We start from the raw sequence: 25155 nt of genomic DNA on the forward strand, positions 1-25155 counted from the left end.
GCCCTCAGTGTTTGAAATGATTCTCAATTTCACCATGGATATGTGTGTGTGAACATTTCTTAAAAATAAGAAATTGTAGGTTGTGGGGAGAGGTGAGACAATGTCCCCTCATAACAGTGACAACCTTGACCATATTGCCCCAATCTTAGAAGCTGGCTGGGGGATGCTGGGAGTTGTAGTCCAACATATCTGGAGAGCACCAGATTGGCTAAAGGTGCTCTAAATCCTTAGGCTGCAATTCAACATACACCCCTACCTGGGATAAAGTGTTACTGAATTCAATGGGGCTTAATTCTGAGTAGACATTGCGCATTTAATGGACCAAGCGCATATAGTGAATTTCTATACCAGCATTTCCAACCCTCTGGGCCAATAAAAAAGGAGTAGGAAGCCAACAATCCAGAAATGTATCCCAATTCTTCAGTGTATTTATTTATTCTTTCCCCAAAAGAAAAATAAATCACAATTTAATACAAAATACTATTAAAAAGGGGGGAAATTCCAGCATTTATTTTTTTAATTCTTTGGTGCTTCTTTTTAATAACAAAATAGTTAGGAACAACTTGTGTGGGGACAAAAAATAAATCTTTTAGAACTCCCAGCATTTTGAGTCCATTTCCACCCAGAAATGGTTTTTTTATTGCTAAACATTAAAAGGAATAACAGAATTTAACAGCCTACAGGGCCCTGGCAATGTATGTATATTTCCCTCCCAAAGAATGGGTGTTTATTATTAATAGCAAAATAATAATAATAACAATAATAAAGTGGAACAATAAACAATATTAAAACCCACCCACAAACACAAATGTATCGTTAAACACAGTTTAATTCCGTTTGGAGACCATTTAAAAACACACAACCTAGCGCCCTCCCCCCAGTTAAAAATGGTCTGAACAGGAGAGGGGTTTAGACACCCCATTCCCGGCCTGCAGGATTTTGGGTTTCTCTTCCCACCCCTGTTCTATTTTCCCCACCCTGTTAATGCACTATTTTTAACTTTTCATTTTAAAAAAGGCATTTCTATAGAATAATTAAAATTACATATTCAACAAAACAAAACAAAATCAAAAATTTTCCCTAAGAAAGGAGGATAAGGCAGTTTGAGGCAGTACTCTGGTGCAATGTTCATTTTCTTCCACGTTTTTCACTTTTCGCAAATCGCAGTTTTGGTTGGGGTTTTGTTTGTTTGTTTTGCAGGATCCAGAATGGATTGAAAGTGACAATTGTAAACTTTATGCAAGTATAATCAGATGTTGGAGTAAACACTTTTGCAAACTGTGCTGCCAAAATTTGAACCCTGGCTGACTACCTTCATCCCATTACATGTTCTGATCTACAGCAGCCGCCCCCAATTTGATGCCCTCCAGATGTGTTGGCCTACACATCTGGAGGACACCAGGATGGGGAAGGGTGTCCTACAACTACCTCTTCCTCCAGACCACCACAACCATCCTCCCCTCTGTCATCTTCTCAGACGTGCCCCATTTTCTACAGGATAGCAGTATCCCATTCCACCTATGTTGTGGGGAGATCCTGCTTTCTCCACCACCACCCCGAAGACCAGGTCCGGCCCTTTAAGATGTCTCCCCACCCCCAGGAGGACCCCATGTTTCAGATTCCACCCCTTCTGTTCCACCAACTGCCCTCCCTGCTCTTCCCTATTGGGTCATCTACATAAGCGCTTCTATTGGTCAGCCACGGCTCCTCCCTCCTTTTCAAGCCATGCCCAATGGAATGATATAGTTCCCTTTGGAATGGTGTAATTCCTTCCCAGCTACACTGCCCCCCTCCCACCCCTAGAATGCTGGAGTTGCCATTTTTCATGCAAAATCCATAAATCCCCTCCCATCGCTCTTTCTTGGCCACACCCTTTTTAGTTTAAAGACCCTACCCTCATTCTTCTATAAGCCACTGGACAGCATCCATCCTTGTGCCAACCATTAATTCCCATTTGCCCTTGGAAGGAAGAGGGTGGAGGTGAGAGGGAGAAAGCAAAAGAGAAAACTTAGGAGGGAGGAGGGAGGCCTTGTGACCAATATTTCAGGCAGAGGGTTATCATGATAATTTAACCTTGATCCCACCAAGGTCTGAGGGGGAACCTTAGTGAGCATTCGCAGTATTGGCTTACCCCACCCACACCCACACACACACATCCACTTTGCAAACTGGCGGGTCAAAGTGAAGTCTTCGTTTCCTGCGAGAGGAGGTCAAGAGATGCCCCATCGCAGGAAGGATGCGACGGGGGTTGGCGGTCGCCTCCTCAAGTTACGTTAGTGAGTGTGCTCAGCACACGCACCGCATGGGAATGGCGCGGAGGGGTTGGGTGCGAAGAGACAAGGGAGAGAGGCGCAGTGGGAGAGGAAAGGGAAACTGGGAGCAGAACCAGATGCAGAAGGAAAAGCTGACGTAGAGCAGGAGGGGGTGAAAGAAAGGGAGGGCGAGGACAAGAGATGTTCAAGGAAGTAGCAAGGAGGGAGCCTGGCAAGTGGCAGAAGGAAGGCAGCAGGGCCAGAGGGCAGGCGGGTAAGGGAGGAGGAAACGTGGCAGGCGAGGAAGGAGGTGGGAAAGAACAAAAAGCGCGAACATGGGCATCTAGGGGAAGGGGGTTCAAGAAAGGCACACAGGGGGAGAGATGGTGGCAAACGGAGACAGGAGTACCCTGCACTCCCATGCCCAGGTAAGATGCTCGCCCTGTCACACCTTGTCCAGCAGGGAGCGCTGGCAATATAGCAACCGCTTGGGCGTGCCATAGCGTTTGAAGATGAGTATGGCGATTCCTAGTGCGAAAACGGTGAGGAGGAGTAGGACAGGCAGCACCACGGCAGCTGCGTTCACCTCCCCTTCGGCTGCATTGTCCACCTCAATGATGATCACTTCTTCCCCCTCACGTCGGTCGTCTGAACTGCATCCCATCCAGTCCCGGAGCACCGACTTGGGGTATCCTGGCTCCACCTTCAGCTTCTCGTTATTGAACTTCCAGTAACGGTCCCCCTTGTAAAAGTAGGTGAAAGCTGGGGGGGGGGGGGTCAAGGTGGACAAACAAGACGGACAAGAAAGAAATGAGAGAGAATAAACAACAGAGAAAAATATAATCTGAGAGGAATAAGCCGCTTCTGCCCAAGGAAACACACAAGGGAATTGTCTGAAACTCATTTTAAAATGCTGGGAGTATGGGATTTGTCACGGGACTGCTTTCAAAATCAGTTTTCAATTCCAAGTTGAGCATCTTGCACGCTGCATTTTTATTTCATGTGCAGATTTGGAATTCAAACGACACAAAGCCTTCATGAATTTGCTTAAGCAATACAGCTTTCTGATCCAAGCCAGAAAGATCTAAATTAGGTTCCCCCCCACCCCCGCAAGATTCATATAATCAAAACTCAATTCATGTATTAATCAGTTGTTACCAGTTGTCATCACTGATTCATTTTATGAACATACACTTACTTAGTGATGACAAGTCAACAGTAGCTCGCCACTGCCTTCTCATGGCGGCTCCAACCATTATTAGCAATCAGCAACGTGCCTGTTTTTATGATGGTTGCAGTGTATGTGGAGGGGCCTTGCACATAACACGTGGTCAATCTCCATGTGTTCTGCACTCCAAGACACACTGCATTCCCTTAGGGCAGGGGTCCCCAACCGCTGGTCCCTGTTAGGGACCAGGCCGCAGTAGGGGTGTGGGAACTCCCCCTTACCTTGGGTCCGCGGGGGGAAGGCAATCCATCCCTCTCCCCCGCCCCGGAATCCTAGCTGGCCCTGGCTGGCTCTGCTCCGCGGCGAGTCTGTGGAGCTGCTGACCGGCTCCGGCCCTGTTCTTTGCAGTAATAGCCTATTACCGCAAAGAACAGGGACGTAAATGGTGTCTGCTACACGGATGCCATTTGCGTCCCAGCGGCCGGAAGTCTGCCCCCGGCCGGACCCTGTTCTTTGCAGTAATAGCCTATTACCGCAAAGAACAGGGACGTAAATGGCGTCTGCTACGCGGATGCCATTTGCGTCCCAGCGACCGGAAGTCTGCCCCCGGCCGGACCCTGTTCTTTGCAGTAATAGCCTATTACCGCAAAGAACAGGGACGTAAATGGCGTCTGCTACGCAGATGCCATTTGCGTCCCAGCGGCCGGAAGTCTGTCCCCGGCCGGAGCCCATTCTTTGCAGTAATAGCCTATTACTACAAAGAACAGGGATGCAAATGGCGTCCACTACATGGACACTGTTTGTGTCCCAGCGGCCAGAAGTCCTCCCCCAGCTGGAGCCGGCCGGCAGCTCTGCAGCAAGTCCAGGGCTGACGAGGATTCCAGGGGTGGGGGGAAGGATGGATCGCCCCCCCACCCCAGACCCAAAGTAAGGGGGGTTCCCACACCCCTAATGTGGCCCGGTCCCATCCCCCCCCCTAGTCTGTGGAAAAATTGTCTCCCACAGACCGGTCCCTGGTCCCAAAAAGGTTGGGGACTGCTGCCTCAGGGGATTTCTGTGCATGAGACCACAGTGTCACGATCTCAGGAGGGCGGGGGAGTGGTATTGCCCTCACTGCAACAGTGAAGACAGCCAGTATCACACTAGGAGTGGCGTGACCTGGGTTCAAATCCTCACTCAGCCCTGAAGCTCCTGGGTGATATGGGGCCAGCCTCTCTCTCTCTTTCAGCCTAGCCTACCTCACAAATGTAGGCTGCTGTGAGGATAAAGAATAGGTAGTGAGGAGAACCATGTACACTACCCTGTGGTCCTTGAAGGAAGGATGGGAGAAAAATAAAATAAATAAATAACGTTTCCCAAAGCGCAGCACTTTTCATGTTCCCTATATGGCAGCCATCGTAGTGGAAAGCTGAGGCAGCTCCCTGCCCCAGTGACCTCAGCCATGAGGAATCAAACATGCTCTTATCTGCATAGCTCCACCCTGGCTTTTGTTCCTTGGTCACGCTACTGTGTGATGGAATGTTGGTAACTGGTTTGACAGCTAGACAGATAGCTAGATTGATCACCACTGAGCTTCACCTCTTCTAGCTTTGTGCTAGAAAGGGGGATCTTTTTATCCTCCTTGCTCCCTCTCCATAGCTGCCTCCACTCCCCACATTTCCCCTCCTTACCCTCATCGCTGCCCATAAATGCCCCCCGAGGTGATTCAGGGATCCCCTCCCAAACATCGATGTTTTTGGGGTAGTCAGCCTCGACGGATCGGCTCGCCTCATTGAAGCGGTAGTATCTGGGTAGTAAGAAACAGAACATTGTGTTAAATTACAGAGAAGAGAGAGAAACACAAGAGGCTAAACTGGTTCACTGTAGTAGCAGTGCCCCTCAGAAGATGAGCCAAAAGAGCGAAGTGATGATAATCAAACCTCCCTGTGATGGCCCGGCAATGCCTTGATTAATTCCTGGGATTTATTATCACAAGATGTGGTGTGGGTCACTAACTTAGATGGCTTTTGGAAAGGGTTAGGTAAATTCATTGAGGAGATATGTCTATCAGTGGTATTAGCTAGGATACCAGTGTGAGATCCAGCACGCTGTGGTGGTTAGAGTATTAGACTGGGACAGAGGAATTCCGGGTTCGAGTCCCCACTCGGCCATGAAGCTCACTGGGTGACTCTGGGCCAGTCACTGACTCTCGACCTAACCTACCTCACTTGGGTTGTTGTGAGGATAAACTGGAGAATTGGAGAGGGACCATGTAAGCCACCTTAAGTTCCTTGCAAAAGGAAATAAGGCAGAATATAAATGTAGTAATAACTAAATAGCTAACCTTCATGCTCTGGTTCTGAGCTTCCCGGGAGCCTCTGGCTAGCCCAGGATTCCCCAACCTGGTAGGGATGGCCATGACGGCTAGGAATGATGGAAGCTGTAATCCAGCCCACCTTCAGGGCACCAGGTTGAGGAAGCCTGAGCTACACACTGTTAGAGAGGCAGGACAGATTGTTGGTCTCTTCCAGCAAGACAGTTCTTGAGGATCCCCAAGTAAAATGTGAAAAGTAAAATGTAAAAAGTAAAATCCTTAGGACTGCAGGCCTAGTAACTCACAGCAAACAGGCAGCCACTGTAGCTATAAACAGCCAGACCTCTAAACAAAGGTGCCAGAAATGCTTCTCCTTTTACCAGAATTCTATCTATCCCATGAACACATCACCAAAAACAGAGATTTTGAGACTGAGTACAGAGTTCAATATCCTGACAATCTTGGTTGGTTTTTCTTTTAAAAGCAAAGTCAAGTTTCTAGCCCTTAAGGATGCGAGGAAAAGCTCAAAAATGTGTAGAGACTGCCTGGTGATCTCCAAACCCAGAAGAAAGGACAAGATTTCCAGTTGATTGGGGAAAGAGTTCACCTCAGTGTCCTGCTCTTTAGCCCTTTGCCTCACCTTGCCACACACAACTAGCAGAAGCATTGAACTGGTTCGCATGATCGCGGCGTGGTTAACAAGCCACGGTGGCTTAACAGGCAATGGCAAGCCACGCCAGTGGGGGTAATTAGGGAAATCCAACCAGCACATGCAGCGGGGTTAGCCACACCGCAGTCGTATGAACAGGTCATCGTCTGTTCGCCCACATGTATGGCTTGCACTAGCTTGGCGGCTCAGGGCATCTCACAAAAAGCTTTTCAACAATTATACACTGGAAACAAAAGCGATCACGTCACCCACTCCCCTGTCCCCCAGTAAGGTCTCACAAGCCAATTAATGTACTATCAACTTCCCCAGCAACTCACCCCTCCTGGCTTGGACTCCACCTCCCCCGAGAGGCGCAGCAATTCCATATCCCCTACCCCCTAGTCCAGGGGTGCGGAAACTCTGGGATGCGGAAACAAAACTGGCCCTCTGGGTTTCCCCAGAAATCCTCACCCGCTTCCCTGGCTCCACCTCCTTTCCCCCATCCCCCGCTCATTTGGCATTTTCCCAGCCTTTGCTCATTTTTTCCCATTCTAAAAGGTTGAAATGGCCCTCCTAAGGCTTAGTTACCAGCTTTCAGCTAAAATATGTTTCGCATTTTTGGAATTCTGGCTCTGCCCTTTTTGCCTTTGGCCCTGCCCACCCCTGGAATGCGGCCCCCAGGAGCTTCTCCAAAACTGAATTGGGATCTCAGGCCGAAAGAGGTTCAATAGCACGAAAGAACGGCTTATCAGTAACTCACTTATTTCCCCGGAAGAAGTAGGTTTTCCCACTCGGCATCCAAAAGAGAGCGGCGTCAATTCGGTCTGTGGGAAGCCCTCTGCCCAGTTCCTTTATGTGTTTGGGGTACCCGGGATCCAAAGTGGCTTCATTGAAGACCCAATGCTTGTCCCCTGTGAGGAGAAGGGCAACCTGATTTCCCAAGATGCACTGGCAGTCCAAAATGGGCCTAGCGTTCCCTGGAGATGACCAACCTACATCCCCATCTCACTTCACATCAAACACTACAATGGGTTAAGGACCCCAGCGGCAGCTATCAGGAATGGTTTTTATCATTGCATTGGCAAAACTATTGGGTGGGTGTAGACCAATCATACCAGCGTGGTGCCTGCCAGATGTTTTGGACCACAACTCCCATAATCCCTGATCACTGGTCATGCTGGCTGGCATGATGGGAGTCCAAAACAGCCGGAGGGCACCACGTTGTGGAAAGTTGATGTAGGCGACTCTGTAGCAAATAGAAATGCAGCCAGCTGAATCCCATTTCCCCTCCTGTCTTCTGCCTGTGTCACACAATGGGAAATAGGACAAGTCATAGGAAAGCAAGAAGGCGCACGGTTTCAGCTGTCATTTACACTCCTTGTGCACATCCACTTTGTACACTTTTGTAAACCTGGATGAATAACAGAAACAGAACAACAGAAACGAAAATCTGAGCAACACCAACAAAATGACACAAAGGCAAGCAGATTAGACAGGCAAGGTCTGTGGCTCATCTCTCCACAAAGAGCCAGGCACCTGACGTTGCTTTAACTTAGGCTGCCAGGGTAAACCTAAAGCCAAGCCACAAATTCAGCTTTGCCTCGCTGTAAATTTCGCTTGGAGCCAAGCCGGCTGGCTGACTGATTATCTGCAGTAACTGATGAGTCAGAGTTTAAATTATCAGGCATCAATGGTATTTGCTCAGTTTTCACTAATTAGAAGAATATTTCAGGGTGGGGGGTTAATAATTGTAGCTAAACAATACATTAGCACTCCAAATAATTCAGGCAAGCCATCCTGATAAGATGTTGCTGCCATCCGAGGCAAAAGAGCCCATAATAATCCACTAACCTTTAAAGAAGACGAATTTGCCATCTTTCCTCTCATAGGCTGTGTTGATCGTCGCAGGGAGACCAACCCAGAACTGGCCAATGGGGAGAGGGTACCCATCCATCACGCGGTTATTCCGGACTCGCCAAAACCATTTGTCCTGAAAAGAGATACATTTTTGGAAGGTATGCAGAAGTGTTAAAGGATGTCCCCATTTTTTTTAATTGCAGAATAAATTACACAAAATCAGCTGCAAAATTCCACTTCTCCCATTAGGGCAGCAATACACACAGCCATCCATATATAACAGGGGTGTTGAACCCTAAGCCGATGGGTCAAATTCAGCCTACTGGGGGTCCCAATCCGACCTCTGAGTTTCCCCAAATAGCCCACCCTCTTTTTCCCCAACCACTGATGGTTTGGTGTTTTTCTCACTTGCACTGTTTGTTTGTTTATTCATTTCATGAAATGTCTAAGTCGCTTAAATTTTGAAGCAATGTGCAAAAACAAGTCTTCATGCAGGGGACAAAATAGCCTTCCTGGGAATGCCTGTTGGAAAAGGTATTTTTTTCAATAGGTGCTGAAAATCCAGAAGGGTTGGCATCTGCCTAATTGGTAGTGGTTGGGAGTTTCAGACAGTGGCCCCCTGAGCCATAATGGACCAGACCTCTGCAATTTTGTGTATCGTGAGGTTTTTCCCATTCTAAAAGGATGAAATGCCTCTCCTACAGCTTAGTTACTGACGGAAAGAGCTTTAAGCTAAAACATGCAAATATTTTTGTTATTTTGGTCCAGCCTTCATTTTGTCTTCAGCTCCACCCACTGCTGGAATGTGGCACCCAAGAGCTTTTCTTAAATTCAGCTCACAGGCTGAAAGGGGTTCAGCAGCCCTGATATATAACATTTGTGGATGAACAAGATATAGATCAGTGAGTACATGGGTGATAATGCAGATATTCCTGGATGGTGTGGTAACAGGTGGGTTGTGTATCCTGCAATTCCACAGCCAAGCTACACAAGCTTGGAATTTGATATTGGGCACAGATTTCCACATTTTGACAATTAATTTTTAAGTTTCTCGTTCTCATGGTCAAGTAGCCAAGCTTAGACATGTATAGCAATTTCATAAGCCCAGTGAAGTTCTACACAGGATTTCTGGCAATCAAGAGAACAATCTTCAGTGGTCTTGCACAGCTCTTTAAGTCCAACAGTAACCAATAGAAGCATAACAAATTATGCAAACTAAGCAGATTTGTGAAATTTCCACAGTTTATACAGGTTGCAGAATCTAGATGTTCTAACTACAGAATTTGGGTGAGCTTGTTGAAGAATGTTAAATATATGTATTTCAAGCAGTAAATATTAGACACATCCCAAGTAATAGGGTTATGACTACAGAATTATTATGATTAGTAATAATAATTATAAACATTATTATGGAATTATTATTACAGAAAAGATAAAGATGGCTCTGAAGCAGAACTGATGTCCTGCCAACCATACCTGGTCACCACACCTAAAAAAAAAGTAAAGAAAATGGCAACTAAATTGATCAAGGGGTTGGAGCATCTCCCCTATGAGGGAAGGTTACAATGGCTGAAATTGTTTAGCCTGGAAAAAAGGAGGATAAGGGGAGATATGATAGAAGTGTACAAAATTATGCATGGTGTGGAGAATGTGGATAGGGAGACATTTTTCTCCCTCTCTCAAAATACTAGAACCAGGGGTCATCCCATGAAGCTGATTGGTGGGAGATTCAGGACCGATACAAGGAAGGATTTCTTCACACAGTGCATAGTTAAACTATGGAATTTGCTACCACGGGAAGTAGTGATGGTCACCAGTTTTAGACAGATTCCTGGAGGAAAAGGCTATCCATGGCTACTAGTCTTGATGGGTATGTGCTATCTCCAGTACCAGAGGCAGTGAGCCTATGTACACCAGTTTCTTGGGAACATGGGGGGGAGGGTGCTGTTGTGCTCATGTCCTGCTTGTAGGTTCCTGATCAACAGCTGGTTGGCCACTGTGGGAACAGAATGCTGGACTAGATGGACCCTTAGTCTGATCCAACATGGCTCTTCTTATATTCTTATGTTCTTAACCACCTCTTCCTCTCTGTTCTGCCCTCCGCACAGCTAAAAGCCTGGATGGTGCCACTCCCCACCAGCCTCACCTTGAAGACAAACATCTCGCCCCTTAGCACAGCAATGGTGTCGAATCTTCCATCACAGATGTTGGGGCCATACGTTGGGTTCTTAGGTGGCCGGTCAGGGACCCGGGGCTTCACAGTAGTACGGGGGATTGGCGGAGGTTTACTGGGGTGGCCAGTTTCAGTCCCTAAAGGCAAGGGTGAAAAGTGTTAATCTTAATTTCTGAAGAGATTAAATTTGAAGATAAAATACGCTGGCAATTTTGACCCCATCCATTTTACCTTTGTCCCCACCCACCACTGGAAACCTGGCCCTCAAAAGCGTCTCTGAAATTGAATTCAGCACTCAGGCTGAAAGAGGTTTAAGACCCCTGGTGTAGGATCGTGGCTAAGAGTTGGGGCAATTATGGTTTGGGGCTAAGAGGTGTCACTTGGTGGTACACAGGATAGCCACTACCTCAAATGGATTCTAAAATTATTAGCCATAACAGCTTAAAAGGGAGCCTCCATGTTCAACAGCACTATACCTGTGACCACCAAAGGCTAGGGGGTGGCTGTCTCCATCATGCCCTGCAACAGGAAATGTATCCTTACCCTAAAGGGGCACTCAGTTGTCTCAATGTAAAAGAGAAGCCCTCAGGAGTGGCTGAAATAGGCCAGAAAAACATGGCTGCCATCCTCTTGAGACACTAATCAACAGTGCATCATCCAGAGCAGATTGGTTGTTACCAGTCACACAGTAAAGCTCTGTTCAGGATTGTTGGAAAAGTACCAGAATAGGAAGGGAATCAGTTCAAAGGGTTACACACCACAATGGGGTTAACAGGGTCATACCATACAGCTGCTGTATGCCACGCCGGTCATCTTCGGGCAGCTCGAAGTTCTCTGTGTCCATCCATTGGTAGAAAGGTGCCATGATGGCAGAGGGGTCGTTGGAATGCTCCAAACCCAGCGCATGGCCCAGCTCATGCACAGCTACCAGGAAAATGTCATTTCCTGCAATGTGGAAAGGGAGGACACGTCAGCGTCCCTTGAAATTAGTTAATTAGAAGAGCCAACCATCCAGCCATCAGGCTGATCCACTTCCCCTCAAGTTGGAGGAAACTCAACAGTTCAAAGAGTGTGGAAGTCTTGAAGGGGAAACATTTTCCCTCATGACGGAGCCAACGCTACTTGGAGCAAGAAGGCATTGCAGAATGAACATTGGGGCCATTTCTCCTTTAAGGGCACCAGTTCTAATTCAACAGAGGGTGGTTCAGAAGACAATAAGGAACTGGACACGGGGCTTTTTCTCCCAAGGAAATCCTTCTTCCTCATGTAGAAACAGCTGTGTCACGATATAAAGAAATTTTGGGGAACTGGAAAGAAGTGTTTTGGGTTGATCTCAAGCTGGTGAGCTGAAGAGCTGGGGATTACCCACCACCACCTTCTGCTTCTTCTCCTTCTTCTCTAAAATTACTGTTAGTGAGTCACTTACACGGATGTCTCCATCAGTCACGTCTTCCATCCTTTACATGCACCCTTATGCCTCCCACCACGTATGTTCCTTCAGTCCCTCCAGCGCCCTCAGCTCTCCCTCACCAGTAAGATCATCGTTGCGGGACGTCCAGGGCTCAGCGGCGTCAAAGTGGGTGTCTCCGCCGATGTGGGGCCCAGGGAAATAGGCGTGGGCCAGGAAGCCTCCTTCACCGTCAAAGGGGGTGCTGTCGCCGTGGAAACCCTCCGCGAAGAAGATCATGATGTCGGCCTGCGGCTCACGGCCCTCCCGCACAGCTGAGTAGGGCACCTCACGGAAGCGCAGCGGCGTCACCGACTGCCACACACTGAAGGCGCGCCGGATCGCGCTGTAGGTGGCATGCTCACCCACCTTGGGCGTATAGTTCTGGATGCTGCAGTGGAAGCAATAGTTGAAATCCCAGGGACTGGGATGAACCCATCCCAACACTGGCTGCCCCACAGTCCTGCACATCTCAGGCATGATCGTGAAACCTGGGTTGCTTCCACACAAGAGCCCTTTAGTGCTGGACACCCCCTTCAGTGTCCCAAGACTTCCCCTTGTAATTCTTAGCACTCCTGCTGTATATACAGTCTTCACCTGTTCCCTCTCACCATCAGTATTCCATTAGTCCCCCTAAAATTACCTCACACACTCTCCCACCTTTCTCAGCCACAAGCCCCATTTAGCTGCTTTTTCTCCTATCAGGACTTTACCTAGAGGGAAGGCACGAAAGGGCTTTTGTGACGCCTTCCCTTTCTTTGACAGCCACTTTGAAAATCTTGAAAAACACTGAAAGATAGGATGGGAGATGCAAGAAATCTCTCCAGAAACATGAGAATCTAGGGTTTGTGGTGCAAAATCTATTGGTGTCTCAGATTGCTTTGTTTTTAAAGTATCTAGTCCTCAGGTTTGTGCAGAGGAATGTTTGAAAGTGTACATGCCATGAGAGTGGAGAACAAGAAATCTAGGGAGGTACTTGAGAGGAAGGGGGGTCACATTCCATATAGTTTTCAGCCCCCTCCCCCAGCTCTACCCTAGAGCCCACAAAATTGCTTGTAACTCATATTTCTGTCTCCCTGCCTTACCCCCAAATTTTAAAACAACAGCAACAAACCATACCTGCATTTCATCATCTGGATGATGCAAGCGAGGTGTTTTCTTTTTAAAAAAAAATACAGTTCCATTTTCTTCTGGTGGCAGGTCAGCATTTCGCCCCCGGTCTCATTGATTTCAATATCGCCTCCCCTTCTCACAACCCAAAGTTAATTCTATCTCCCCCGTTGTGGATCAGCCCCTCCCCTCCATCAGCTCCCTGCCCCAGATGAGCTCCTCTTCCAAACCTCACCAAAAGCTAAGGTCATAGTGTGACCACTTCAGCCCCTGGATAGCGTAGCGCCTGCGTCGGACGTTGGCCTTGATTTCTGCTCCAAATTTATCTGGGACGCCACAGCGGGGCCTCCTCATAGCTCTGGAAGAAGGAAGGGGATTTTAACGTTCCAGCTGCCCCTAAGGGAGGAGCTCCAAGCCCACAAAAACCTCTGCTCGTCCATCTGCCCGGATACACCTGAGTTCGTCAGATGGTAAACCAGCACCCCTGCTCGGAGGCAATACTCACTCGCTATAGATAACCTGGTCAGTGGTGGTTTGCAAGACTTCTCAACCTGCCTAAGAGTTTGGCCAAAGTTTACTGCTGCCTCTGCTGGAATAGTTCTTGATGGTCTATCTTTCTCGAAACCATGGAATGAAGAAAGCTGATTGACTCGGCCTCAGAAACCCCCACAATGCTTAGACGTGGAAGGTGCTTCTGAGAGGACAGAATGGATCCAAGCCTTCCGACTGCAAGCTCTGCCTATACTCTCTGTTTGTGCCACACGGTATCCTAGCATGAGCAACCTGACCCAAAGCGACCCTGACCCTAGGCCAAGCTGAAGTAGCTGCCTTAGGTAGCCAATTTTTAGGCTTCCTTGGCCTGCCTTAGGTTTCAATTTTTCAACAGGAGTTTGCAAGAGAACTTCTAGGATGGATTAGGCTAAGGGGTATCATTTGGGTTTTCTGCCTCAGGAGCCAGGGGGTTGTGGGTGGGGGGGCGCTATGGCATGGGTGAGAATATTTACCATTTTGAGCACTGAATCCATCTTCGCCAATTCTACACCGTTTCCCCCCGCTGCTCCCTGTAGCCTAGCCATTGTCTGTCCTTCTATGTCCCATGTCTCCTACATTCCACAGCCATAATTTTCACTTGCTCTACATAACATGAAGAAGTTTTTCTTGTGATGCTTTTGGCACAACCCCCTAGCCTCCACACCCTACTGTCACTAATCCTAAGTATGTGTCACTACAATCCCACACATATCCTTCCCCTGCTGACTGCTGCCTCTGTTTCCCATTGCTTCCTCCACTGTCTTCCTTGTGTCTGGTTCTGGATTGTAAGCTCCATGAGGCAGGGACCCATCTTCTTGCTCTTTGTAAAGTGCCATGTACATGGATGGTGCAATAAGTAAATAAACGGGCAAACCAATAATGACATAAGAATCTCTAAACACATACACACACACATTCATAACCACACAGGGGGTAGATATTCTGAGTGATAAATTTTGATCAATTTTAGGGGCGAGGTAGGTACTAGGTTTCTAAAAGGGTAATATGTTTTATGGGCAGTCCCCAGTCTTTAAGGAGAGGACTGGAGCTAGATGGACTTTTATTGACGGATTGTTCGTCCTAAACTTCTAAGCCTAAGGAAGAGATCGGTGTAATTCAAAAGCTTGCATTGAGAATTTGCCTTCATAAAAGCATTGTTTCTTGTTCTGCTTGATTAACAAGACTGCCAAGGACCTGGCCTGGAAGCCCTGGCCATGCAGCGGTTCATCAGTTTTGGACGGGCCAAGGGGTGCTGATTTACTTCCAGCCTGCTAGCTCTACACCAAACATCATGGAGATGTGCAGTACTTTTCTCCACTCCAATCCTTGTCGATCGAGCCTGAGAAAAGCTGCCATTTTCCTTTCTGAAGCTGCTCCCAAAACCTATTTAAAATCCTCCTCGTCCTCCTTTCTTTGCTCCCTTGCCAAACTCTTGTGGTGTGGTGTTCCACTGGTCAACCATAACTACACCAGACACTGCTTGCTCTGTATGCAATACAAGGGCCACCCCCGGGACAGGATGCCACTTAGCCACGCTGTCTCCTTGCCAGCACTTGGAACTGGAAGCAGGTGTCTGTCTACCAAGCCACAACCGCAAGCTCAGTCTTTCTCCTGGTTACATCATGGCCTTTTAGATGGTTTCATAATACCTTGTTCTCGCCACCAGTGTTTCAAGGATCCTTGGGGAATTTTTGGTGGTGTTCAAGACAAGTTGCCTGTAGGTCTTTGACCTTCTCAAGTCTCTTCCCATTTCCTGGTTCCCGGGCTGCCTGTCCTGAGGCTGGGATTTGTCATTCGCATAATGCCTCTTGCATTAAGAGAACTGCTTCTGTCCAATGAAGCTTTGTCAAGGCTGGCCCATGCCAACTAAATAGCCCAAATGAAGCAGGCCTCACAACTCTAAGATAAAAGGTAAAGGTGTCCCCAACCAGTCGTGTCCGACTCTAGGGTGCGGTGCTCATCCCCGTTTCTAAGCCGAAGAGCCAGCGCTGTCCGAAGACGCTTCCGTGGTCATGTGGCCGGCATGACTGAACACCGAGGTGCACGGAACGCTGTTACCTTTCCCGCCGAGGCGGTACCTATTTATCTACTTGCAATTTCTTGCTTTTGAACTGCTAGGTTGGCAGAAGCTGGGACTGAAGACGGGAGCTCACTCCGTCACGCAGCACTCGGGTCTCGAACTGCTGACCTTCCAGTCTGCAGTTCAGCGTCTTAACCACTAAGCCACCGCGGTCCCAACTCACAACTCTACTCTCCTTCAATTTTCCTACCAAACTTGGCTGCCTAGCAACCATCGCCTGTAGTCCCCACCCCAATTCCTCACATCCAACAAAATGGCAGCCGTCAAGGGGCAGCAAAATTCAGAAATGAATCCCTTCTCCACAATTGATGCTTGGTTCCAGTAATTAAGGGAGACAATTCCTCAGCCATTGCAAGCATCCATCTTTACTTCTTTCAGCGATGCTTTTTTATCCCCACAAGGCATGATGAAAAGACCCCGCCCAGATCTGCAAAGAGCAATGTGGTTGTTGGGGCACCTCCTCACATCACTGCAGCAGTGTCAACCAGGTCGATGCAATCCCTCTTTTTTTCACAGTGTGCAAGAAATAGCAGCAGCAGCAATAAAAATCACAATAATTTCTACACTTTAAAAGAAGTACAAAAGGGTCTCCTTCTGAAGAAAAAACCCACAAAATTCTCAAGCAACTTTTTGGGGGCGGGGGGGGGGATTGGTGGTGGCAGTGAAAACAGTCATGAGTTATCACTAGGTTTGGAAAAGAAGAATTTAAAAGGCTGAAAGGAATCGAGTGAGTAACAACAGGAGGTTACTCACTTCAAAGTCTCAGCGTCAGCTGATCCTGTCACCTGAAGCCCGTAGAACCGCTGCATTGCGGCAATTGCGGCCGAGAGTGACTGGGGGGAACGTTGAGTGTGCGTACGAAGGTCTCCGGGGGGCAGGTAGCCATATTGCTGAAGCCAAGCCTGGTGGGAGCGTCAGAACAAAAGTATGAGAAACGGGGGTTTTAGGGAGATTGGAAAGAGACAAGGACACCAGGAAGGACCCTCCCACCCCAAAAAACGACAGCCACACTGTGCACAGGTTTTTTGCACTTCCACACACAGGCATTGTTCTTACTGAGGTGGTAAACCTGTGCCTGTACCCCTTCAGACTGCAAGTGTGGGGCCATGCGACTGAATTGCCCTCCATTTTAGAAAAAAACGAAACCCTTCACATAGAAGGAATATTAGCATGTCAGGAGAAAAGAGTACAAACCAGCCACCTCCTTTATATGCCTGTTGTCTATGTAGAGGATAATTTTTTTTTGTACGGGAGACACTCAGTCACGTGAGCCCTCGTCTGCAGTGCAAAGTGGTACAGCCCTGACACGGGTTCACCACCTAAGTGATAAGTAGGCTGCAGAATCATTGGGCTTGAAAGGAACCAGACTCTGAGGGAGGCCAAGCCCTGGCCTCAAAACAGGATCTTCTGCTGATTCACTCCCCTCTCCTAGCTCCCCTTCCCCACTGAAAAGAGACGTGGGAGACGTTGCCAATGGCTATACTGGCCGAGGCATGATGGCAGTTGTCGTCCAACATATCTGGAGGATCCCAGGATGCGGAAGTCCATGCTATCAAATCACATTCAGTTCACCCATTCTTCAATAATACCCTCCTACCTATCCACTCGACACATCACCCTATATATCCATCCCCATACGTTCTCTGCTGCTCCTTATTCCCTCCCTTTTGAGGTATGCCATATTTCCCCTCAACTCACTGTCTACCTATCCATCTACAAACATTATGTCCATTGGTCTAATCCTTCTATCCTCATATATCGCATTCATTGGTCTTTCCTTCCTTCCTCTTTATTTCTACATCTGCCCATTCCTCCCCAAACATTGCCCATTCCTCCCCATACACTAAACTCATCCTGTCCTTCTGTACATTAACCCAGCCTTCCCAAACCTGGTACCCTCCAGATGTTTTGGATGACAACCCCCATCAGTCCTGACTATTGCCCATGCTGGCTGGGGCTGATGGGAATGTTAGTCCAAAACATCTGGAGGGCACCAGATCAGGGAAGGCATCTTCCAACGCCAGCGGGGCATGCTGGGAGCTGTAGGCCTTTTTTTTTGTCTAAACATGCATAGGAGTGCATCTTAAATCTATCTATCTATCTATGCATCTGTCTACCCATCCGTCCATTTATCTCACTAATTCTCAAACTGCTCCTTCCATTGGAACCCTCTATTATTTATCTGCTTGTGCGTCAGCTCATGCCAGGCACCCAGACCTCTCGGTGGCTGTCTCCAGTTTCCCCCTGGCTCTTCAACGTTACAGTGATTCACTCCGTCTGCAACCATTTCCGGCGCTGGTGACCCAGGGCAAAGCAGGGGGGAATGTTTGAGGTTGGGTAAGGTTCTTCCAAGATCCCCCGCGCCTAAGTCAAGATCTTGAGGTCTGCAAAGGTAGTCGGGCTGAATTGGGAAGCATGGAAAGAGCCAAGGAGGCGGCTGGGGGGAGGAGGAGGTTAAGGACGAGGAGCAGCAGCGGGAAAGGGCTGCGAGGAATTGTGGCTCAGGACTGACATTCATGATATATATCTCAAGCTCTCTCCTTACGTAACATCAGGTGATTCAAAGGGGACGTGTTGCTCAGAGGCAGAAACCCAGGAAACAAGAAGCAATGGATTAAAGGGGAGAGAAAAGAGCTAGAAAGGGAGCAGCATTAACCCCTTGTGGTCAAGAGATTTGCAGACGGATAAAATGCTGTCTCTCTTCCACAAACTCATAAGACCTGCATGGCCGGATAATGCCACAGGACCTCCTAAGCCAGTAATCTCTTTCTAGCTTTGCCCAACATGGTGCCCTCCAAGTATGTTGGACTACAACTCCCATCATTCCCAGCCAACATGGCCAATAGCCATGCTGGCTGGGAATGATGTGAGTTGCAGTCCAATACATCTGAAGAACACCAGGTTGGGAAAGGCTGTTCTAGCAGGAGCTAGTCAGATGCCCTGGGGAATCTCACAAGCAGGACATGAAGATGAAGGCTCTTTCTTGTTGTATGTCCCTAGCATCTGTTACTCAGAGGTATACTGCCTCTGCACAAGGAGGATCCATTTTACTACAGAGTAGAGAAAAATCTTCCTTTCTCAGAACACGGGGATCACCCAATGACTTTGGCCAATGGTAGATTCAGGACAGAAGGAAACCTTGTACTTCTTCATGAAATTAACTCATGAATTTGCAGCCATGCAATGGCTGGTGGCTCCAATGCAGGACAACAAATTCATTCAGGAGGACAGACCTATCTATGGCTCTTAGCCATGCTAACTCAATAGAGCCTCCACCTTCAAAAGCAGTATACCACTGAAGTTCAGCAGCAACAATAGAGAACCGCTATTGCCTTCTTGCTCTCCTTGTGGGTTTCCTAGAAGCATTTGGCTAGCCACTAACAGAAACAGGATACTGGGATAGGAGGACTCTGGTCTGACCCAGCAAGACTCATCTTAGTATGTTTCTTTTGTGTATATTGTCTGTTCATGTGTTTTTTATGTAAATGGTTTTTAATCTCTGTAAACTGCCCAGAGAGCTCCGGCTATTGAGCTGTATAGAAATGTAAATCATCATCACAGTATGATGGCTGTGCGACCCTTGGCACGCCCTGACTTTGGATTTTCACGCTAGAGATAAAACAGTGCAGTTGTTGCCTCCCCCCCTGCAGGTTTCGTTTAGAACAGTTGCCAACTAATTCAAGATTCTTTTACTTGATTATCTGCCTTTTAACCAATACGTCAATTGATTAAGGCTGCAGTTCTATGCACATTCAGGCCACCCAGTTCCCTTTTAAAGCAATATACCACACAAAAAATATCCCCACAACATAATTTGCAGTGCTCTTCACTCTCCTTGCAGCACAAACCTATACGTGTTTACTTAGAAGACCCACAGTGTTTGATGGGGTTACTCCCTAGTAACTGTGCTTAGAACTTCAGTCTAAATCTTCCCTTATCTCTTTGGCCTTACTTCTGAGAATGGATCAAGTAAGTGGGCACAGGGGGAGGGACTTTAAGGGCAAGGGGAGGAGCCTAAACTTTTATTTCCTAACGTTGGCAGGAATGCAACTGTTAAATAAATAGTTCAGACTCTGCACATAATGACCTTGCTTTTTAAAAAAAACACCCTTAGAGCAAAGGGCGGGGGCAGTTTAGAACAGGCCAGGTGATAATGTCAAGAAGCCTGACTAATTTCAGTAGCCTCAGGCACGCCAATTATTTTCTTCCCTTCCTATTTTTTCCCCTCCTCCTTCCTTGCTCTGCTCTTGCCATTTCGCCAACGCTGGGTACAAAAAAGGGCCCATGCCCCCGCTTTTTTTCCTCTCTCACACTGTTTCCACCCCCTTCTCTTGCTTAGATAGAGCAACCCTTAAAAAAAGTCGTCTCGTCGTGTCTCATCCATGAGGTCCCAAAAATATCCCTTGGAAGAGAAAGAGACACAAACAACCCGCCGCCCACGCAGCTTGGGTATGGTAACTGGTAACCGTCCTGCCCTCCTCTCGTTTCATCCCAGGCCAAAGCCTTCCTAGAGTGAATTCTCAACGGTCACTGAGCCTTTGCCTTGTCCGAACTGCCTTCCATGAGGGTTAAGACAAGGCCCTCTTTTGTCTCTTCTCCCCCCACATCCTCATTCCTGGCATTCGTTTAAACCTTGCTCATTCAGTCATTCTTTTCGGACCTCAGTTGGCTACGGTCACATCCACCACTTCCCTCAACTGTTCTTTGCTCTGCTTTTCTACACTGGGACCACTTCCTTCACTCGCCTTCTCTCTCTTTTTTTCCAGTTGTAAAATTAACAGGGAACACCCACATGAAAAGTTCCTTTTTCCTGCCAGGGTTCTTCCCCATACGCCATCTCCCTCTATTCTTAACCCACGTCCATTCTTTCTGCCAAACTTAACATAGAAATTAGGTTAGAAGGCAAAGGACATCCCTCCAGTTTTGTCGTTTTCCCTCTCCAGCAATGTCTACCACATCACCTCTTTCTCCTCCTTGCCCTCCATGATCCCTAGCCCATTTATGGTTCTTTCTTCCAAACCACCCACCGTGCAACAGACTTCTTTGTTCCTCTGGGATATTTTGGTATCGATTCAGATTTTCCCTTTAAATAAAATATTCCAGCCACTTTCCAGCCCTTAGCACTCCTTCACTACTGCAAAAGTTTCCACAGCAGCAAAAGGTGAAATTCTTGGACAGGGCAAAAAAAGCGCCAGAGGAGGGAGAGAAAAGAGAGAAAGAGAAACTGTAATAATGATACTCAGAGCCAAGAAAAAAGTTGGAATTGTCCTTGTTTGTTTTTGTCCTTCAAGGAATGATTGCGTAACTGAGAGTAGCGTGATCAGAACAGAGGGAAGATGGAAGGGGAGCCAGGGACGTGTATGGCTAAATGGAGGAAATGTGGATGAGAGAGAAGATGTGGTTGGATGATGGATGAATAGCTGGGGACCAAAATAGTTTTAAGGGTTCAATCCTATGCATGTTTAGACAGAAAAAGCCCCACAACTCCCAGCATTCCCCAGCCAGCCATCCTGGGCATTGTAGGACATTTTCTGTCTAAACATCCATAGGATTGTGCCTTAGGAGAGTTGAAAGTGGCATGAGAGAGGCTTAAATTGCCCTTCTTTTGTTTCACTGAGTGTACACCAGAACAACAGACTTCCTTCCATAGATGGATAAAAAGACAGACAGCTGTAACTAGAGGACCAATATGAATGGCAGAAAAAATATATGTAGACAGAGGAAGGAAGGAAGGAAGGAAGGAAGGAGGAAAGGGTTTAGGAAAAAAGGGGAACAAAGGGAAGGATCCCACTCAAAGAAAGAAGGAACTACATATGGAGAATGTGAAGGGTCCAGGATTAAGGAATGGATGTGACCTACCATTACATGAATTATAAACAGAAAGAAAGAGGAACCCAGTTAAAATAACAGAAAGGAAGGAAGAGACAGCATCACCATTTTATTGACTACTTTGAGGATGTTTGCATCAAAAGATGAGCTATAAATCCAATACATAGATTTAAACAAATAAAAAAGGAAACTAAAAGAAGAAAAGGAATAATAGTAAGAGAAGATGGGCAGGCAAATAGGATTTTCATCCATGTTAGGGGAGTTGAAGTTGTGATATTGGTCAAAAAGAAAAGGGAAAAGAAAAGAAAAAAGAAAAGAAAAGAAAAGAAGGGGTAGTGAAAGAGGATAAAGGCCTTAAGAAGAAAATCCATCAATGACACTGGGAAGGTTTAGCTAGAGCTGAACCGTGCAGACATCATGTTCACTCATAGGGGAAAGCAGAAAACTTTTTTTTTTTTTTAAGGTGATAGGAGAAAGTCAAGAAAGAAAGAGTTAGGATCAGAGGGATGGACATCCAATATTGGAGCACATAAGCCCAGGCTAGTGAGGGAATGGGGAAGATTGGCAAAGGAACGAATGGAATAGAAAATGCCTTGGCATCTGAAACACCAGGTCTCCATCCAGCTGCAGAACACATCCAAGAAAAGGGGATGGGGGAAAATCAAAGGATAGTAAAAGAAAGAGCAAGGGAGGAGTAAATGGATAGACCAGATGGAGAAGGAATGTGAATAAAGGAATAGGAGCAAAGGTGATGGGAAGTCTGGCAGAAGGGAGAAGCAGGGAAGAAAATTCAGAACGTAAGGAAAAAGAAAAGACAAATCAGGAGTGATGTAAGGTGGGTGGGGAGAGGCCCCACTCAACAAAGAATGGTGGATGTCAGAATAATAAGAGTTTCTAGTGTAAGAAGAATAACTAGTGTAAGTGTTGTGGAAGACAAAATACATACAAAGAAATATGTGTACAGGAAGGAAGAGATGTGAAAGTGTGAGTGGCAATCACATAATGAGGAAAAAATATAAGACGGGCAAATGAAAGAAGTTAGGGAACTATGAGCAGAGGAATGAAACAGTCAAGTTTAGCGGACGGGGCAAAAAAACCCATCCTCTGGTTGAAACATTAGGGCACAATCCTATGCATGTTTAGACAGCTAAGCTGGCTGGGGGATGCTGGGAGTTGTAGGACTTTCTTCCGTCTAAACATGCATAGGATTGCACCCTAACAGTGCAGTCCTGTTCTATCTACTCAGAAGTAAGTCCCACAGAGTTCAATGGATTTATTCCCAGATAAATCTGTGCAGGATTACTGCCTAAGTGAGGAATAGATGCCAAGCTCTGAAGAAAAAGTGAGGCAGAGAGCAGGAATGAATTAAGGGTAAAACAGCAAAGAAAGAGATGAGAGACAGGGAATGGAGCCATCTCTGCAACAGACAAGTGGAGACAAGAAAACCAAGGAAAGGGAGCGGAGGAGGGCTCAGCTGGAGGGAGAGACATGAAAAGAGCACAGAACAACGGGCTGAAAACCCTAAGCTGGTGGAGGAGTGCAGAATGCAAATGAGGGAAAGAGAAAACAGAGAAGAGAGATACATGTGAGAGAATGGGAAAGCCTACAGAGGAGGGGGGAATGCAAGAAAGTGGGCAAGCAAGAGAGTTGGAGGAAGTGCTAGAGGTCAGAAAGAAGGGAGTGGGAAAGTTAGCAGGCGGAGGGGTAAAGTAGAGGAAACAAGGAATCATCCGGTAGATACAAGACTTAAAGCAAAAAGGTCTCCTGGGACAATGTGCGTCAGGAGGGAACGAACTCCGGGGAAGAGAAGAGCGGGAGGGAGGGAGGACCGGGGGAAGCGGAGGGCCAAAAGTAAAAGAGTGGGAAAGCCGGCCGATGGAGGGATGCAAGGGAAGGCACGGAGCAGCAGGTCCACAGGCTGCTGGGCACGCCGGAGAAAAGGGAGCGGCAGAAGGGAGCCTGGCAAGCCGAGGCGTGGAAACGGCTGGCATCTCCCCACCCGCACCCCGCTGGGTCGCTGGCCACTCACCTCGGGGCTGAATCGGGAGGTGGAGAAGCCGGGGCGCAGGAGGGCGCTCAGCGCCACGGCGAGGGGCAGGAGCCGAAGGAGCGCGGCGGGCCAGGGACGCATCCTGCCTCCCCCCGAGCGCGGCTCTGTGTGGCGCTTCCACTCAGCCAGCCGTCCCCCCCTTCTGCGAAAAGTTGCTGCTGCGCGTTTTCCCCGCCTCTGCGCCGCGCTCGCGCTCGCGCGCGCTCCCCTCCTTCCCCTCCCTCCCTCCCTCCCTCCCCCCGGCCCGGGTTTCTCCCGCTCCCTCCGTCTCTCTCCCCGCCGCCCAAACTGGAGACGTGGTCGGCGGCCTCGGGGTCTGGCTTCAATTAGGGGATTGCAGGGAGGAAGGAGGCCAAAATGAAGCGGGGCGGGGGCGGGGGGAGAAAGAGACTCCCCCCTCGGAGAGGAGGGGGGAAAGGCCGGGCTCGTCCTGGGTCAGGAGTGAGAAGGACAATGGCGGGGTGGGAGAAAAGGAGAGGAACGGAAAAGTCTGGTGATGGGTGGTGGGTGATGTCTGAGTGCGCCTGACTGACTGCAGTCCTATACTGGGGAGTAGGCGTTACTTCTGAGTAGACATGCAAAGGATTGCGCTGTAAGCCTGGGTGACTGGAGTAAATCCACGCCCTTCCCGTCCCCTATTTATCCCCCCCCCCCGCCTCCATCTCTCCCTTTCCACCCTTGCCTCCCCTGCAGTGTATTTTAGATTGTAAGCCAGGGGCCTGTTCTCAATAATAATAATAATAATAATAATAATGTGCATATTTATTAATTTTTTAATTGAGTTTTTTTTCAAGTATCAAATCCAAATACACCACACGTGGGTCAATTTCTTTACAGTCTTTCTGATCGCTCAAGCTCTCTATTTGGTACAAGCAAGACTATCTGATAAAGTTATCACTCTTCATCCTAACAGATCACACCACAGAGTTCCATGTGTCTTAGGAGGTTGGCATGGATCACTGCCTTGCTGTGGTGAAGGGGCTTGCGTAACTCAGTGAAGCCATAAGCTATGCCGTGCAGGGCCACCCAAGACAGACAGGTCATGGCAGAGAGTTCTGACAAAATGTGGTCCACTGGAGAAGGAAATGGCAACCCACTCCAGTATTCTTGCCAAGAAAACCCCATGGAACGTATCACAAGGCTAAAAGATATGACGCCGGAAGATGAGCCCCTCAGGTCGGAAGGTGTCCAATATGCTACTGGGGAAGAGCAGAGGGTATTTCCAAGTAGCGCCAGAAAGAGTGAAGCGGCTGGGCCAAACCCGAAAGGACACTCAGCTGTGGATGTGTCTGGTGGTGAAAAGAAAAACTGATGCTGTAAAGAACAATATTGTTTAGAAACCTGGAATGTCAGATCAATGAATCAAGGTAAGCTGGAGGTGGTCAAACATGAGATGGCAAGACTGAACATCGACATCTTGGGAATCAGCGAACTGAAATGGACAGGCATGGGCGAATTTAATTCAGGTGACCATCATATCTACTATTGTGGGCAAGAATCCCTTAGAAGAAATGGAGTAGCATTCATAGTCAACAAAAGGGTGGGAAAAGCAGTACTGGGGTACAATCTTAAAAATGATAGAATGATCTCAGTACGAATCCAAGGCAAACCATTCAACATCACAGTAATTCAAGTCTATGCCCCAACCACTGAGGCCGAAGAAGCTGAGGTTGATCGGTTCTATGAAGACCTACAACACCTTCTAGAACTAACACC

General features: G+C 47.8%; 1 protein-coding gene across 1 annotated transcript; it reads right to left on the minus strand.

Annotated features, from left to right (window-relative positions):
* Positions 1 to 399: 399 nt before the first annotated feature.
* On the minus strand, positions 400 to 23585 carry MMP14 (matrix metallopeptidase 14). Its single transcript, XM_084806409.1, has 10 exons — positions 23419 to 23585; positions 16314 to 16462; positions 13185 to 13307; positions 11923 to 12230; positions 11176 to 11337; positions 10366 to 10529; positions 8214 to 8352; positions 7123 to 7273; positions 5091 to 5206; positions 400 to 3014 (listed from the first exon to the last, which is right to left on the minus strand). Exons 1-10 carry the CDS (start codon positions 23518 to 23520, stop codon positions 2698 to 2700), a joined length of 1731 nt encoding a protein of 576 aa, XP_084662535.1. The 5' UTR covers positions 23521 to 23585; the 3' UTR covers positions 400 to 2697.
* Positions 23586 to 25155: the final 1570 nt, after the last annotated feature.

This window comes from Heloderma suspectum, chromosome 6 (assembly GCF_057233095.1).
Source record: "Heloderma suspectum isolate Gila_16-S chromosome 6, 16-S_ref, whole genome shotgun sequence".
Lineage (NCBI taxonomy): Eukaryota > Metazoa > Chordata > Lepidosauria > Squamata > Helodermatidae > Heloderma > Heloderma suspectum.

Excerpts from the sequence above, each read along its gene's own strand:
- MMP14 (XM_084806409.1), bottom strand. The coding sequence starts at position 23,520 with ATGCGTCCCTGGCCCGCCGCGCTCCTTCGGCTCCTGCCCCTCGCCGTG. Across the intron at positions 10,530-11,175 it reads TGGCATACAGCAGCTGTATG|GGACTGAAACTGGCCACCCC; the intron begins GTATGACCCTGT and ends CCTTGCCTTTAG. Across the intron at positions 8,353-10,365 it reads GCGAGATGTTTGTCTTCAAG|GACAAATGGTTTTGGCGAGT; the intron begins GTGAGGCTGGTG and ends ATCTCTTTTCAG.